We start from the raw sequence: 17,912 nt of genomic DNA on the forward strand, positions 1-17,912 counted from the left end.
AAATTGAATGAAGCCAAAAACGGCTTATTTTAGTAAGATCTTTTTTTGAATTCTTGACAAATAAAATTTTTTTTAGAGAAAATTTACGAATGAATAACTAGTACTGCGTAATTTACGTAATTAATAAATAATTATTTCAAATATTTTAGGGACATTTTAGCACGGAGACGTGGCAAAACTTTTTTACGCAACTATTTCAATTCTCAAAACTGGGTACATTTTCTTGTTAGGAGTGAGTAATCTTTACTTATCTATGACAAAAATACACACATTTTGCTATATTTTACCGAATTCGTTATAATAAGTAGGTATAACATCGGCGTGCGCAACCCACGCCAAAATACACTAATTAGTTTTCCAAACAAAACAGTCTTGCCAAAAAAGTGAAAATTAAGAAATATTTTGTACTTATAAAAGAAATAAAACTATTTCTTGATCCAATGTAGATCCAATTTACAACTTTTATTACCTATTCCCGCGCAAAATACAACTCAAACGTCAAGAGCGTTCTTTTTCTTTCTTATGCTAACTCATACAATCGTGCCTGCCAGTGATTATATAGACAAGAACTTAATATTATAAAAATAACACATCATGAAAATAACACAAAATAATTTATTCAAATAATTAAAATAGATTTGTAACACTTATGAAAATATACTTTATACTTGATATAATAATCTAAATAAATTATTGAGTATTCAAATATTGCATTAAAATATTATGTAGCTATTAAAAATATCACTAATTAGTTCCGATTCTAAAAACCTTAAATTAAAAATCTAATATCATGTTGGATTCACTATCGAGTTATAATTATGGCATTTGCCTTTTTCCTATAACCGCGAAGAATAAAGTAACATAAATGTAATAATTATTAAATTAGATATGTATATTAATAATCATAAATTATATATTTACATGTTATGTACACGTCTATCTACAATTATTAACATCTACGATATAACAAGAGGTATAAGTTATTAAAAATGCTGTAGAGAAAATGTGTGGTAACTAATTTATCTTTATTATACGAGTAATATTTATACATTTGTGAAAATGTTTACTTAACTGTTCAGTGCCTATTCACAAGTACCACAACCACGCAAAATGTCAGAAAGCATGCAGCTTCGTGTAGCAAGTGGCCCAATCTATACACGGTATCCATAGATTTAATAGCGGTATCGCCTGTGTTGTGGTTAATATTCAATCTATCAAATGGTTTGCTTACCGTGTGAGTAATATATGCATTTTCATACAAACTTGCGCACACGAGGTCGTCGCAGTGGTGTGGCTGTGACTTTGGGAATGGTACGTGTGAATTGGCACTAAGTAAAATATAGGTACGAAAATTGTATTTATGTGAATAATACTGCAATATCATCTATCGTGATTTTTACAATGCTTAGTAAAAGTGTTTGGATTCAAGTCCTATGGAATTAAGATTCCTTACTTATTAAGTTGGGTGATCCATTAAATCTATATAGTGTTATGAAAGTCTATAAATATTGTGATTATAAAAGGACTATAGTAATTCTACACAGTTTACTAATTGTATAGCTCTTATTGCAAGAGTACATTACTTGTACAGGAAGTTATTAAGGTAGAAAATGACATCAAATAGCACATTATTCAATTCCTTTTCCATTACAATAACATATGCACTATTAATCTTATATTAAGGGAATATGTCTTATGAAGATCTCTAAGATCAAGATTTTGTCTTAAATCTCCAGAGTCTAAAATGGCGCTCTCGGAAAAGAGATATTTTTCTTAATACTTTCGAGTCACTTCTGGTATTGAGAAACCTATTGGAGTCGGTAAAAGTATTTTTCATCAGATTTAGTTAGGGGAAAATATACAAATAAAAAACATACAGTCATGACGTCGTTTTTTCGACGCACATTAGAAAACTTCACAAAACGTCATCGTGATACGTCATAAATTATAATGCGAATTGAAGCACGTGTTTTAGCTTTTCTATAATATAGGAGTAGCAGACTAGCATGCAGTCCATCTGACGGTATGGCTACTGCCGCCCATGGACATCTGTAATCAACCCCAGATAGGATTAGATTCTCCAACCTGAGGTCGGCCACAGATGCGCCGCTACTCCTGAGGACTAAGCTGGAACGCCTCGCAAAAGTATTTCTCCCTTGCCACACCCTTCGAACCACAACACAGCAGCGCTAAACGTTGCTGCTATTAGGCAGAAATAGGTGTGGAGGTGGTGCCACTGGAGTCGAATCACAAAGGGTTGTACCAACTTCAATATTGGCTATTAAAAGACTAGATTCTAAAGATTCCCTAAACAGGGTATCAATTGCATTCATTCGCAAAAACTATTATTAACACGTGTCTAAAATTATCTATAGGTATAGTGTGGACATTTTTAAAACATATTTACTACTTGATCTTTCGAACTTCAGATATCACGCTCAATTTAACTTGTTAACGAGACGGATACTTAATTATTTTCGTCAAATTCAAGTTGTTATGGTAATTTGGTTATTTTTAACACAAACATGTGGTTATAATTATAATGATGTGAGAGTAAAGTACATAATACGTACAAAGGAAGCTCTATATATAGGTAAATAGGCACAGATATAACAGTTCAATACCTTTTCCCGTATTTTCACAACCGATTTTCTTTTTTTGTTTGTAGCTTAATGAGCTTTGGTGTTATTAAAAAAACCTAGAGACTGTAAGTAACAATAAACAACTTTAATAAAAGTAAACGTATTTTTAGGGTTCTGTACCGAAAGGGTAAAACGGAACCCTATTACTAAGACTCTGCTGCCTGTCCGTCTGTCACAGGGCTGTATCTCTAGAATCGTAATAGACAGAAACTTGATTTTTTTTCTATTCTTAAGAATTTAGGTATTTCTGATGGTCTCCCACCTCGAGCCATATTTATTATGATTTTGGGTATTTGCCATCAGACTGCATCATACTATAGTCTTCATCAGACTATAGTCACACCAGCTCTATCTTTCTTACCTCGCAAACCTCACAAAATAGGTGTACCTACTAAATTTAATTACTACATCGAATCAAAAGACAATAAATAAAGTTAAAAATATACATACAATTTTGGAATTGTATCTATTACTGTTAATAGAGCATAATCATTTTGTTTAGAGAGATTATGTGAGATCAGTGTGAGACAGTCAACAGATAGGTAATGTTAGGTAAGCCAGTAGTGGCCGGAGCTGGCGCAGTTGGCAGGTGAAGGGTAGGGTAGTTCAGACAGGAGGTTCGTCCACGAGGTCCTAACATGCCGAGCAGCAAGTACGACACTAGAGCACCGGACAGCAAGCCGCCGTTGTAAGAGAGAGTCATCATGTTCCCTGAAATTTAAATTACTTCTTCAATTATCAAGCGTTCTAATAGTTTTCAAGCAATGGAAGGAAGATCCTATCGATCTTAAGACGGACTCGACGGGCATGAGGAATCAGGAATCACTGATAGTAGAGCTATACAAAAATTAGCTATATCCTTATGTTCATTACGTTAAGTTATCGTAAACTTTGAACTAACGTATTCAATTACACTACAGTTAATAGTGCAAACAGATTCAAATAAACCGTTAAATTAACTGTTAATAACCATACCTGCTATTTCCCGATGATCTCTTCCAACGCGTGAAGGAGCCATTATCATTGGAATTGATCCAAAAAGGCCATTCGTAAAACCCAGGACAACGGAGAAAAATATGGGGTATGCCTGAAAAAAGTGTTTAGTATGTGTAAACAAATCAAAGGAGTTATTCATAAATAGCTCTAGCCTCTAGTTATATTTTTGTTAAGAGGGATTCAAAAACAATGGACGAATGGAGATCGGTGAAAAAAGGTCAGTTAGTTTTTTACTTATTTTGTCACTGTATAATGGGATGTTCATAAAATAATCTCTATTTGTGGGCGAAAAACAAAACCGGTGCTCCTATTTGAAGAATTTCTTTTCTCGCTTACGTTACAGGGTATGGGGGCTTACCTACGAGTATGTTTACTTTTATTCAGAAGGTACCAGCGAAGATCATTTACGGTACGTGTGGTAACTATGATAGGATTACTTACCATAATTAATAGATATTCTTTCCATGTCGATTGTTGATTTCTAAATGATACTTAATTTGTTCTGACAGTTTGAGTCTATGAGCAAGCATCTGTTATTGCAGTACTTACATCATCAACGATATGGGGTGATTCCCTAGGCGCAGCACATAGTAGCATCAGAGGTACCAGTAGAAGGCGCAGACCACTCGCCATCAACAGTTGGCTGCGACTCCATTCATATGGCCAGGCTGCCGCTATCTGATAAAAATTAAACCGCCTTTTATTGTCAATACCCTATGTATTCATACATATTGTACGTGGAAGTAGGATTTCTAAAATTGTATCTACTAGGTTATAGGGATCCTCATTAGACCAACGCGGTTAAACCACGCACAATACTGAAACATTTTTCTCACTATTTTTTAAAGATGTTCATGACCGTTAAAATGATGATGATGACGTTAATAAAGGGAAATCGGTGTTGTGTATGGACCAGAAGGGTCAGATCTCGAAAATGTGGTAATTTGTACGCTTGCGACACGTCCGTCCTTGTCCGCTTCTGAAGTAGAAATGAGTAAGTAACAGAGTCGAACGGTGGGTAGCAATATATTTTTTACTATTTAAACGACGAGTAGAATTAACATTTAATATTAAGTCCCTACGCCAAAGTCTGTATCATCATTTTATTAATGAATTATATATTATAATACACATACTGGGGCGTTTCCAGACATATGCTCCGATCTTTCAATGTGAACTACATTTTAGAAATTAATTAACAAACGCAAACTTTTTCAAAATGTGAAGTCTATGAAATTGTGTACTATAATCCTATGTGAATGGGAGAATACTTGCTTGCTGATGAAATACTTACAGACACTACGTAATGAGCTAAGATAAATTTTATTGTACTCAACAAAGCATGGCATATCTTACTTCTGCTCATATATCGTAGTGCACATTGAAAAGCTATAACTTCGGAAAGGTCACGACTCTTGCAATATTGTAAAGTATTAAATTGACGTGCACAGCGTGATAAGTTATCACTTGTAGTAAGTAGTATTTCCATTGTAGACGATTTAATGATCCGTTGAAAATATTTACACGTGTCTCCTAAGCGATTGTGAATATTTTCGAAAATGTGGACATGAAGTTACTTTTAAAAGCGGTCGTGTTACTTACCCCATAATCGTCATAACGATACGTTATAGTTAATAAATAACGATATTGTATATATTTTTAATTTGTCAATAATGTCCAAAATGTAAATTATATATATATATATATATTTTTACTTTATACGCATAAATTTAATATTAACGAAGTTAAATACGAATACGTGATCCTCCCAAGAATGAAGGAGCAAGAAAAAATTGGCAAAGTGCGTCAAACTCGCACGCGGAGGGTTCCGTACGACCAAATTTTCATTGATTAATTTATTTTTGGTAGTTATCATAGCAGGCATAAAGGTAAATGCATTGTGAACATTTGAACTGACAATTACGGCACATTTCGGCACGAAGAATGGAGGTTTCTTGTATGGGGACCGCCTTTTTATCCAACTTTTCTACAGTTTGTTTTTGTTGTTATACCGGCCACCGTTATATATAGTCTAACAAAATTTCAAGCATCTATCTATTACGGTTCAAGAGATAGAGCCCTGTGACAGGTGGACAGACAGCGGAAACTTAGTAATAGGCATAGATTAGTAAAGATATCTCACCGCCTTGTAATTGAACTAAGCCACAAATGACAGACACATACTTAAAATGGCTGACTGTTTTCCCATTACGTATCCGACTGTCATGGTGTAATTTACGCGCAACAATGCCGACATGTGCAGTTAAGTGGTGCAAAAACAACACGAAATCGAAGAAAAATTGCGGAGAAATATCGTTGCATTCGTAAATGTTCTAAAAACTATTTTTTTTTTAATATTTTTAAAACACGAAAATAAATGACAGTGACAATTTCAATTGTCAAAACTGGTTACATTTTCTTGTAAGGAGTGAGTAATCTTTACTAATCTATGGTAATAGTGATCAACAACAGATTAATTAGTTTGGAAGTAAGGTGGATCTAATGGATGAGATGGTGGTTAAATAGTTGCAAGTTTAAATTACTTATTTACTAATTACTACTACACAAGTAATTATAATCTTAACGGGAATTATCTTGTGTAATTACATGAGATCAAGAATCAATTAATAGAGGTTAAAGAAATTATGTGGATTTCCTTCATGACTACTAATTAATTGTAACGAGTAAGAATGATGTAATTCGGAAAATTTTAGATCTGATGCAATATAAATAAACTTTTAACCATTTTGTTACTACATACAATTTCTATTATGTGTGACATAATAATGTTTTATTGTCTATATCTTTGTAGTACCTATAATCTTAAGTATTTAACACAATATTATTATACATCATAGATTAGTAAAGATTACTCACTCCTAACAAGAAAATGTACCCAGTTTTGAGAATTGAAATAGTTGCGTAAAAAAGTTTTGCCACGTCTCCGTGCTAAAACGTCCCTAAAGTATTTGAAATAATTATTTATTTATTATGTAAATTACGCAGTATTAGTTATTTATTCGTAAATTTGCTCTAAAAATGTTTTTATTTCTTAACAATTCAAAAAATAACTTACTAATAAGTCGTTTGTGGCTTCATTCAATTTCAAGACGGCGAAGTATCTTTACTAAGCTTACTAATGTAATTACTTACAATATGTTTATACATATTGAGTTTTAAAATTGTTAACTAGTAGTAAGTTTAAAACTAATTGTAGAACTATAACAAAAATAATATATTTGAGATCATAATAATAAGCCTTTCACAATAATAATCATTTAATATGCCACACGATACATTTTAAAAAACTTATTTTTTTTATTTTTATTTCGCCCACTAATTCAATTGTTTACTTTATACTTTCGACTTTGATGTCAAGAAAAATCATATGAGCGCCAAATTTCAAGTAGTTTTGAAAGAAATTGATCCTACAAGGATTACGTTTTTCAGTTTTTTCGCACGAAACCCTAAAAAAGATTAATGTCGAATTCCGACCACATCGCGAACAATACCTTGAATTATTTTATTTCAAATGAGATTATTGTAGTTAACATTACCATTTCATTATTATGAAAAGATACCCTTAATAAAACGTAGTCTCAAGGGAAGACCAGCAAAAATAGATTAAAATTGTTTACCTTTCCACAGAAGTCGAAAACGTTGAAAGAGCTTATGAGAACGATAGGCATCCAGGACCCGAGGCGGCACGAGGGCACCTCCGACGCGATGCCAGGGTACAGGCTCAGCGTGGTGAAGTAAACCAGGCCGATCGACACCATGTACGGGTAGATCGCGCGCGCAACCGCCCACCGAGCTTGGACCGCACCTGAAAAGTTGCTAAGATTTAGAGCGCAGCAGACATGCTGTTTTTAGCATCGCCGATCGATTATTTAGCTGCTTATCAGAAGCTAGACGTGATGTTGATGCTATTTTTGTTATAGTATAAGAATAGCTTTTTAGCTCGATCGATAATTTACTTGTAGCTGCTTATGTGAAGCTAGACGCAGCGATGAAACTATTTTTTTATAATATACGAGTAGCAGACGAGCACGCTGTCCACTTGTAAGTGGCTACTGCCCTCGGGGACATTTTTAATCAAGATAAGATTAATTTCCTACCCAAGTTCGGCCACAGAAGCCCGCTATCCCTGAGGACTTAGCTGGATTGCCTCGGAAAAGTATGTCTCCCTTACCACACGCTTCAAACTAAAACACAGCAGCGCTTAACACTACTGGCAGGATAGGTGAGTAGGTGGTTCCGCGAACCAAAGAGGTCTACCACCTTCAAAATAAAATATTTAATTTTGTCCACTGTAATTTAAATTCCTTAAACCCATCATAATTAGTGCGTATTATTTATACACAAAGAAAAGCACATGTGTACATAGATGTAGATACATATTGTGTTCACCGGTAAAACGTTACTAAACTACATTTGTATTAAGTAATTAGTTAAATCGATAAGTAGTTCTTAATTAGTAAGTTTTCGAAATTCATGTTAAGTACATTTACATTTTTTTTTTATTTCACTAAGGACCTTACGTTTACATGCATTCCACGAGGTCAACCGTTCAGATGATTGGTATACGACGTCTTCAACCATGTATGAGGGTCGGTGGGCAGATCCTATCGGCGGGGAGGTAAGAGGTTCCGAGATGCTGGGTGGAGGGGACGCCAGTGGTGCCGGCACCGCCGCCGTCGGCGAGTACACGGGGTTTGCGAAGCTGAAGGCAGTTGTTTCGATGTCACCTGGAACAGACGCTATCTATATTCACAATCCTTACTAAGTACAATAGCTAGTACTCAGTAGGACGTCAGTGCCATGAACACAATAATTGGCCAAGTGTCAAACTCGCACACGGAGGGTTCCGTACCACCAAATTTTCATTTATTTTTTATTTTTAGTATATACAATGGATACGTTTGATTAGTATACAAAAGATTGATTTGATAGTATACAAAGAATACGTTTGATTCGGAAACATTGTGTTAAAAGGGATATTGAAAATTCGTTAAAATTGTAATTGCTAATTAATAACATGCGTAAAGAAAGTGAAGTGGTTGAAACTTAAACTCTCAATAAGATGCAACTCGCAAACTTATCATTCAAATATACCAACATGAGTATTATAAATGAATTATTACTTGTTTATTACGTTTAAGGGAAAACATCGTATGGAAACTTTCACGCCGAGAAGTGAATCTCTCATTCGGAAAGAATCAATAAATACATACCGACGCCAATGTTGGAAGGTCCAGGACTTTGTAGCTTTAAGACCCCAAAATTTGGTTCACCCCCTTCACTCTCCATCTGAAAGAAAACAATAATGTACAGTAACTATGGTAGAGAGATGATTCTGCCTAATAACAGCAGTGTAAGTGTTGCTGTGTTCTGGTTTGAAGAGTGCGGTAAGGTTAAGTGACTTTTCAGTCCTCAGGGGTATATATGGGATGGGGACTTTTTCAGAAAAATATGGATTCTTGAATCGATTCCAATTAAAGGTAAAAATCGATTCACAAAAAAAAAAAACGATTTAGGGGCGTAGCTAGCGAAATAAAGTCAGGAACGAACAATCACTGAAATATGTATCCGTCAGCGAAACATGTCTATATAACACATTTGTAAAACTTTGTAATATTCAATTAACCTAGAAAAAAACAATTCGATCGAAATTTCGATTTTCTAAGATGAAATATCGATTCACTGATTTTTTTATTTTTTTAGTAATGGAGGGACCATTGCTAGAAACATCAAAAATCGATTCTTCGATTACTCGAACTCAGATCGCCATCCTCTGTGGCCGAATACAGACGGAATCTGGTCTCGTCTGGGATTGATTGCAGATGTCCATGGGCGGCAGTAGCTATTCATAATAATGGACTACATGCTCGTCTGCTACTTCTATATTACTCGTATATTGAAAACAAAATTCCTTACCAGAGTAGCATCTTCGTTCGGATTGAGGTGCAGCTGTATACGTCGTCGTTGGCGGGATTCGGCAGTCAGCTTTAGATAGTAAATAACCATGGGGTTCCTCATCATTAGGTGGTGCAAACAGCAATGAAAGAGCAGCATTATGATCGAAAATATAAAAAAGAAGAAGGTGCTTTTCTTCTCCTGTGGTACTGTGTATTTCGTCAAGATTCGGTCCGCTGACACCCAGAAGCCAGCTGCGCCTGTACAAATAGTAGAGGCAATTTACTAAATTGAAATTTTTCATGCATATAATTTTTTTATCATAATTCAATTTGTAATTGTAATATTATTACTAGAAAGTTGTTATTCGTAGTAACTAGTAAGTAATAGATATAATATGAATTTTATTTATTTATTTACAGCTAACATTACAGTTTTATACCTAATGCGTTTGAGTAAAATTAATAATTATAATGCAATTATTTACATTAATATCTATTACTGTTACAAAATGAATTATTAATGAAATTATTTGGGCTGTGTAGCCCAGAGATGTGTATTGCGAATGACGATCTATGGAATCGGGATTAAGTATTTTATTTCAAAAACACGTAACGTGGTATGGAGAGCGATAATGAAGCTTATGATTTTACTATAATATGTAACAGAATTCGCAATGATAAAATTAGATGACATAGAATTGTTACTTAATAAGTTTTTGAAATGTACTAGTATCCGTATGGTTAGTTTAGCTTCGATCAACAATACTACTGATCGAAGGGTTAGACTGAGGAGGGACCTCTTCGTCTATTTTTACCTTACCCCTTTACACCCGAGATGATATGAGCGTGAGTTTCACTTTAAAAAAATTCCCACGTGATAGCTTCTTATTTTTCGAAACGCAACCGATGCCGATCGATCGTGAGGAGAGTATCGCACGTGCTACCGGCCAAGTGAGCGGGGTGCAGGCGGTCAGTTGTGCTAGGGACTCGTCCAAAGATGGCAGATTCTTTCGACCCGCGCACTGTCACAGGTATATAATTATTTTTGGTATTAAATGTTTACATGTTTAGTATCTATTATTAATTATAGCTAATTTGAAAGCTAAAAGAACACTAAATACGTGGAATTTAGTAGTTTATTCGATTAACTTGCAATTTAGATACAATTAGGTTGCAAATTTCAACTGTTACGATTGTGTGCCTACGGATGTTGGTGCAGAATAACGTTTGATGAAAATGCTTTTATTGCTATTACCAGTTATGTGTAAGTTTCGTCAATATCAATTTTGTTTGTTTCAATTTTAGGGGTACATTTAAATGACGATCAGATTTTGCCAGTGCGGGGTGAGGAGAAATGTATCGGACATTGAAGATCTTCATGAAAGTGAAGATCTTCAACCAAATAGATTAGAAGAGTTTCAATTTGAAGAATTGTGCCCTGAAACAGATCCAGAAGCACATGCAGACCCTCAAATAGAAACTGACCTAGAATTGGATCTGGAACTTGAGCCTGAACCTCAACCATCTACTTTAAAATCATCCCTAGAAATTTCTCGCCGCCGAGCATCTTCACGTCCAACACATCGAAAAATAGCTTGGAAAAGAATACGTTTTCTGTCTTGAAAAGGTCTACACATCCCTACCAATATCTCCAGTAAAGTTTCCAATGAAATATTTTTCTTAATATTTTAATTATGAGGCTCTTGATATGTAACCAGATGCACAAATTTGTATTATGTAAGAAGAACCGGTCGAAAACTTAATTTCATTGCAATAGATATGGCTAAAGTTTTCTCCATCTGCATTATCATTGGATGTATTCCCTAGCCAAGAATACCTACGCCTTGGAGACTTGGATTTAAGACGGAGGCAATAACGGAAGAAAGAAGAATGTTGATTTTCATAGAATTACGTAGTTTAGGTTTCATTGCCAAGACAGATTTTTTATAAACACTAATGAAAATAAAGACAGTGATGTTAAATATCTCCAAATTGTTTTAATTCTCTAATAATTTTTGATAAAAAACTAAATTTTTTGGCAATTTTCACGATCGTGAGTGTGACAGTTCCCACCGGAGACTCACGATCGTGCGGGTCGATTTCTGAATTACGTATAAACTCTGGATTTTTTTTCGTATTTTTTGTGGATCCCTTAAGCTATATAAAAAGCCGTAATAAACGTTTTGAATCGGAAATTGCGAAAAAAAATCTTCGGGTGTAAAGGGTTACAGCAGTTCTAATCGGCAGAACAGTATGGTGATCCGTGATTGCTTTAGCACGGCAGTATCATCATCATATACTATAGTATAGTATACGATGATGATGATGATTATTTCAGATTCGGCCCTGATTCTAACTTACTTTCGCCAACCATAACAGCCTGCGTGTAGCGGCATGGGAGACACCCCGTGAATCCATAGTAGGATGATTGTTGGATGGTGCAGCCGAAAGCAATCACCGCGATTGCTATCAGGCTGATGTTGTAGGACACGTTGTTGGGAAACCCGTCCCATCCCACGTTGCAGACGGCTACGAATATCATCGTCGTCAGAGACGTTAGGATACCTTGAACAATTAAAAAGGCACTATTAATAATATAAAATTCTTCGTGGTTTGATTCTAGCACCTATTTCTGTCTTAACAGCAGTGTTAAGCGTATTGTATTCTGATTTGAAAGGTGTGTTAAGGGAGAGCATATTTATTTAGGCATTCTGGCTTAGTCCTCAAGGGTAGTAATGTAATGTTATCAGATTTATAAAAAAATTAATAAAATTTCTGACTGCAAAAAACTATTTAAAAAAATGCTCTAAAAGACCGATATAAGATTATCTTTTAGCAATAAGATAACTTATAACAACAGCGTTAAAGGGTGCGGGAGACATACTTTTCTTAGGCGTTCCAGCTTAGTCCTCAGGGGTAGCGGCGCTGTGACCGACTTCAGGTAGGAATATCTAATCCTATCTGTGGTTTACAGATGTCCATGGGCGAGAGTAGCCACTTACCATCAGGAGAACTGCATGCTCATCTGTAACTCCTATATTATAAAAAGAGAAACAAAAGAAGATTACCAAATGTAATCCTGGTGTTATAGGAGAAGAGATCCAATAGAAGATTGTTGATGACGACGGCGATGCAGGCGGACGAGATGTAGACAGTGGACAGGTCGAACATGATCGTTGAGTCTGGGAAGTGATGCTGGAAGTAGTCCACCGCCATTATGAAACTGGAAATTAGATTATGTTTAAGAATCTGATTGACTTTAATCAATTTTTGTTTCAATATTTATTATTATAAAGAAGATCCTTGACTTTAGACAATTTAGTGTTAATTGTTATGATTTAAAGAACAAATCCGACTACTTAAAAAAGTTGCTTTGTCTATGATACTTCCACAATTTAGATGATACGAAGACAACTCATATGTTGAAATCAGGTCTCCGGCTTGGTGCTAAAGTTTGCGAGTCTCATTTTTGTTCATTTGGGCAGGAAGTAAACATGTTGTGTCAGCATGGCTTGTCCTGTACCAGGAACAGTGAACAGTTTAATTCATTGAGCTCGTGTCACCGTCTCTATTCCAGCGACTTTAGATCCTCCAGGTCTTTTTAGAGACGATGGCAAGAGACTTGATGGAATCACTCTAACTAGAGTGATGGAACTCCATGGAGTCTCGGACGACCCCTGGTATGGGATGTGACGTGCGTTGAGACATTAGCCCCCTCTCATATAGTTAATACTTCAGTGATAGCGGGGGCCGCAGCCGACCATGTCCAGACTCTCAACCGCCGTAAATATAGTAATTTATTAGACAATTACTTATTTGCGGCGCTTGCTATAGAGACAATGGGTCCATGGTAATCTGGCATGAAAAAAAATCATGTCAGATATGTCGGCCAGGCTTGTGACTGCTTCCGGTGACCAAAAAGCTGGCGGCACAAATTATTTTTGCACAAAGATTAAGTCTTGCCGTGCAGCAAAGAAACGCAGCGTTATGTGAACCATGCCTCACACGGCAAATTTAGATGGCTTATTTTATTTATAATTTTTAAATTTGTAAATAATTTCATTTTTTTTTAATTTATAGTTTAATTTAATACTTTTCTTACTTTAAATTGTATGTATATAACTTGCTCTTAATAAAGTATTCCTGTATAAAATAATCCGTTAAGTCGATTGTGCTGCAGGACTTACTGAAAATACGTATAGATTCGAAAAACATTACCCTTCGCCGTCGAGGAAAAAGTGCAATTAGACAAAAAGGAATAATTATTAAACTGTGAAGAAAAACATGATAAATGGTCGAGTAGTACCTACTACTTGTTTTTCCGTTTCAGGTAATTATTTTTAAACGCTTGAAAAGAAATAATTATTGAATTGCTGAGCAAAACATGAATATTTTTAAATAATTAGTTTTTTTGTCATTGTTCATTTGTTATAATTAAAGCTGCGTGTGTTTAACAAGAGAGTTACGTGAATGTAGTATGAAATATTGTTATTGCTCGAATTGTGGGGGAAATTGCCGTGCCCCCAGATGATGATGATTTACTAAGTTCTGTTTTAGTTAAAAAACACTCATATGTGTACCTGTACTTCACCAGCTTACCTATAAGTTCTGTTCTGGTTAAAAAATCACTCATCAACGTTGGTGCTCCACTTGTATTAGGATCATGTTTGTTTTTAAGTATTAGTATGTGAACAAGTTTTCACAACACACACATTATCGAACAGCACAATTCTAAATATATATAACTTAAAGTTGACTGACTGACGTAGTGATCTATCAACGCACAGCCCAAACCACTGGACGGATCGGGTTGAAATTTGGCATGCAGGTAAATGTTATGACGTAGGCATCCGCTAAGAAAGGATTTTGATCAATTCTACCCCTAAGGGGATAAAATAGGGGATGAAAATATTACTTCGTAACGCGACCGAAAAGCTCGTATACCTTATTAAGACTTCCCTTAGGTAAATAAAGAAAAAATATTAAAGATGCTACTCTAAGATTGCAAGGCGCTTCAGTACGGATGTGTGGATATACGGGTTAATTGCCAACCAACATTCTGTAGGCACGGTTATTTAAACACAAGTGCTACTTAACTATGTTGGCTTTTTACATTTTTTTTTTATAATAAAAGTGTAGCAGACGAGCATGCAGTCCACCTGATGGTAAGTGGCTACTGCCGCCCATGGACATCTGTAATCAACCCCAGATAGTATTAGATATTCCTACCTGAGGTCGGCCACAGATGCGCCGCTACCCCTGAGGACTAAGCTGGAACGCCTCGGAAAAGTCTGTCTCCCTTACCACACCCTTCAAACCGGAACACAGCAGCGCTTAACACTGCTGTTATTAGGTAGAAATAGGTGTGGCGGTGGTGCCGCCGGAGTCGAACCACAAAGGGTTCTACCACCTTCAAAAATGACCTTACATGAATATTTACAATGTTATCTCAGAAAATTTCATTCCAATTGAAATGCATAAATGAGTAAGTTTTAAAGAATCCTTTGAGGAATTCCGAAAGGGAAATATTATTTGGGGAGAAGGATAGGGCGAAACATCATCCCCGCTAAAAAAATGCTAGGTGCGAATTCCAGAAGAAAGAGAGGGGAAAGGAGGAGGATTTAGTCCATAGGTTACTGAAAAACCTCCTTAGTGGACCCGGACATGCCTTGTGGTACGGGCTGTATGGTATCCACGAGGATTTCCTTCTACCCGCGATTAAAAAAAAAGGTTTATCTCCGAAGACCTCCTATTACTGGTAATAATAGTCTCAGGTGCTGCTACTTTTTACGAAAGATTCCAACTTAATTCTCATAGGTAATAAAGCAACACATCTATAGCCGACTTCCGGTGGACTGTATGCTCATTTATATAACTACTCTAAGTATATCACTTATACGGGTAAAATAAACATATTATATCTTTTTCAACATCATCATCATCAACCTATTACTGTCCTACTGCTGGGAAAGGGCCTTCTCTCAGAATGAGAAGGATTTGGCCATAATTCACCGCGCTGGCCAAGTGCAAATTTGTAAGCTTCATACCTACACCTTTGAAAACTTATTTTTTATGATTTCTCAGGTATGCAGGTTTCCTCACGTTGTTTCCTTTACCGTTTAAGAAAGTGATAATTAATTTCTGATACGCATATAACTTTGAACAATCAGAGGTGCGTGCCTGAGATTTGAACCTGAGCCCTTGTAAACATATTCCATAAAGAATTTATTATTTTCGTACAATTAAAGAAATAGGCATTAAGATATGAAAAATAAGGTATTTCGTGTCCATTTCGCCTTGACCATGTAAAAGATTTATGTCCTAAGGACAACTTCAGGAGAAGCTGAATAAAAAATGCTCGAACAACCTTCTGATAAGCACGCAAGCTATGTCAATTTTATCGAGGTTTTTACGTTATTTTCTTTTAATTTTGTAATTGTTACGTAGCTTAGGTATTATAAAACTATTTCAGGTTTCTAATGTACCTATGTTAGTTCGATTGAAATTGTAAAGTTATTTCAGTAATGTGTTATATGTACGGTATTGCAACCAACTTTTCATCAGGAGTGGTAGAGCGGTAGAGCCATCATAAAAAAACATAAATCTTCCTTGTTGCTGATATTTTTAAACCTGTAGAACTAATACTAAACGCAGAGGAGACGAGAGGGTAATTAGAGCCATATACATACGGAAAGGAAAAATACGACTTTAAGTTATAAAAGTTAATTTTGTTGAACATTAATTTGAATTTTGCTATCCAGTAGAGTAGTATCTCTGCATTCAAAGACAATTCTATTTTCATTTTAGGGCAACATTATTTACAGTATTAAGTGTAATAGTAAAATTAACAATATTAAGTGAGTTTAGTATCTAACTGTTTACCCACTAGGTACTAAGGTGAAATAAATCTGCGGCGATTCTTTCCGCTTTTAGCAGCATACGCTAAGTTCTAGGGTGAAGGTTGAGTAAGGCAGATTTTACATAAATAATAAAGTGTGCAAACTTCATTATAAAGGATAGAAGTATGAGCTACGTCAGGCAGGTCCCTATATATAGGGAGTTGGAAACAGGTGTATATGAAGAGCAAAGACGAATTTCAGTTAGACCAAAGTCGGCCAGCCGGTCTTTTTCTTGCTGCAGATTTCGAAGACATTGATTGATTTGGTCTACTTAAAGTAATATTATTTACCTATTTACTACAGAGCAGTGACTACAGGAACCTCTTCTACGGGTTTTATGTAGAACAATGGGATTATAGCGAAGAAAAATATATGAAACTGTTTAGTCCAGAATACGTTACCAGTTAAAAGGCATCAGGAACGCCGTACCCGCGATGAACAGAGTGACATAAACACAGTTGAACTTATCAGGAGGCGCAGTGGTGGTCTCCTGGGAACCCATGGGTTCGCTGCGTGTCGAGCGGATCGCCTCGATGCGCGCGTACCCACGACCCAATGTTTCGTTCATTTTCACTAAGCACACTAGGATTTATTTCAGGACAAAAAATATGCTTCCATTTTTAACACGCTTCAATTAAGAAGAATTAGAAACGTATTTTAGAAACGTATTTAAGTCACATCATCACCATTGCTTCACTTATTTTTCACTTGAAATAGTCACAAATTTTATTTAGTATGTATTTTAGGGTAATGGTAACGTAGGTTAATGTCCTATGTAGAGCTACATATTGTTAGTCGAAATTCAGTTGTTACGTTCTTTCATCTATTTACTACGATATCTATACGGTATGTACACGTACACCGCACTTTTCATGATGTTATTTTGTTTAATATTCACAATTTCTTAAAGAATCAACAAAATCCAGCCGGTTCTTGACAGAAGGGCACGTAAATTACCAAAGGATGGACGCATGCGCGAATTGCATTGATTTTTAGTGAAGGGATTAGCAACTCTAGGAATTTGTCGACAAACAAACAGAGTACGGGAATGATGTGGGATTAATTATAACTAAACGAAGATGTTTTGTGAAAAGCGTGATATTGAGTGAATTGCGAAATACATTAACACAATTAACGTATTCAAAAGAGGGTACCCAACAATATTGTAAAACAATGTACTACTTTTGATGCAATAAATCATTTTTATTTTTATTTATTTATTAATTATCATTCAATATATTATTTATTTGACGTTTTTATACAAACTTGATGGTAAATAGTCACTGAAATTGACCAAGTCATAGTTGTAATTAACTCTATATAGAGTAAGAGTTATACTTGAAGCCGATCTTAGCCACATTGCCGCTACTGAGGCCTGATATTATGATCGCCTCATAAGTCAGCCAGCTTTCACACCTTACCACCGAAATACAAAAACTCCTTCTCCATAGAAATAG

The 17,912-nt window shown here is 35.5% G+C and overlaps 1 protein-coding gene across 1 annotated transcript; it reads right to left on the reverse strand.

Moving 5' to 3' along the window:
- Positions 1 to 753: 753 nt before the first annotated feature.
- Positions 754 to 17,088, reverse strand: Ent3 (equilibrative nucleoside transporter 3). Its single transcript, XM_073091445.1, has 10 exons — positions 16,857 to 17,088; positions 12,625 to 12,779; positions 11,918 to 12,121; positions 9,576 to 9,814; positions 8,873 to 8,948; positions 8,180 to 8,386; positions 7,277 to 7,464; positions 4,188 to 4,316; positions 3,618 to 3,729; positions 754 to 3,353 (listed from the first exon to the last, which is right to left on the reverse strand). The coding sequence occupies exons 1-10, from the start codon at positions 17,021 to 17,023 to the stop codon at positions 3,160 to 3,162; spliced, it is 1,671 nt and encodes a 556-aa protein (XP_072947546.1). The 5' UTR covers positions 17,024 to 17,088; the 3' UTR covers positions 754 to 3,159.
- Between the last annotated feature and the right edge of the window lie 824 nt (positions 17,089 to 17,912).

Source organism: Epargyreus clarus, unplaced genomic scaffold, assembly GCF_041222505.1.
Source record: "Epargyreus clarus isolate Ecla_fem2 unplaced genomic scaffold, WU_Ecla_fem_2.2 ptg000034l, whole genome shotgun sequence".
Classification (NCBI taxonomy): Eukaryota; Metazoa; Arthropoda; class Insecta; order Lepidoptera; family Hesperiidae; genus Epargyreus; species Epargyreus clarus.

Excerpts from the sequence above, each read along its gene's own strand:
- Ent3 (XM_073091445.1), bottom strand. The coding sequence starts at position 17,023 with ATGAACGAAACATTGGGTCGTGGGTACGCGCGCATCGAGGCGATCCGC. Across the intron at positions 3,730-4,187 it reads CACCCCATATCGTTGATGAT|GCATACCCCATATTTTTCTC; the intron begins GTAAGTACTGCA and ends CACTTTTTTCAG. Across the intron at positions 3,354-3,617 it reads AGATCATCGGGAAATAGCAG|GGAACATGATGACTCTCTCT; the intron begins GTATGGTTATTA and ends TTTAAATTTCAG.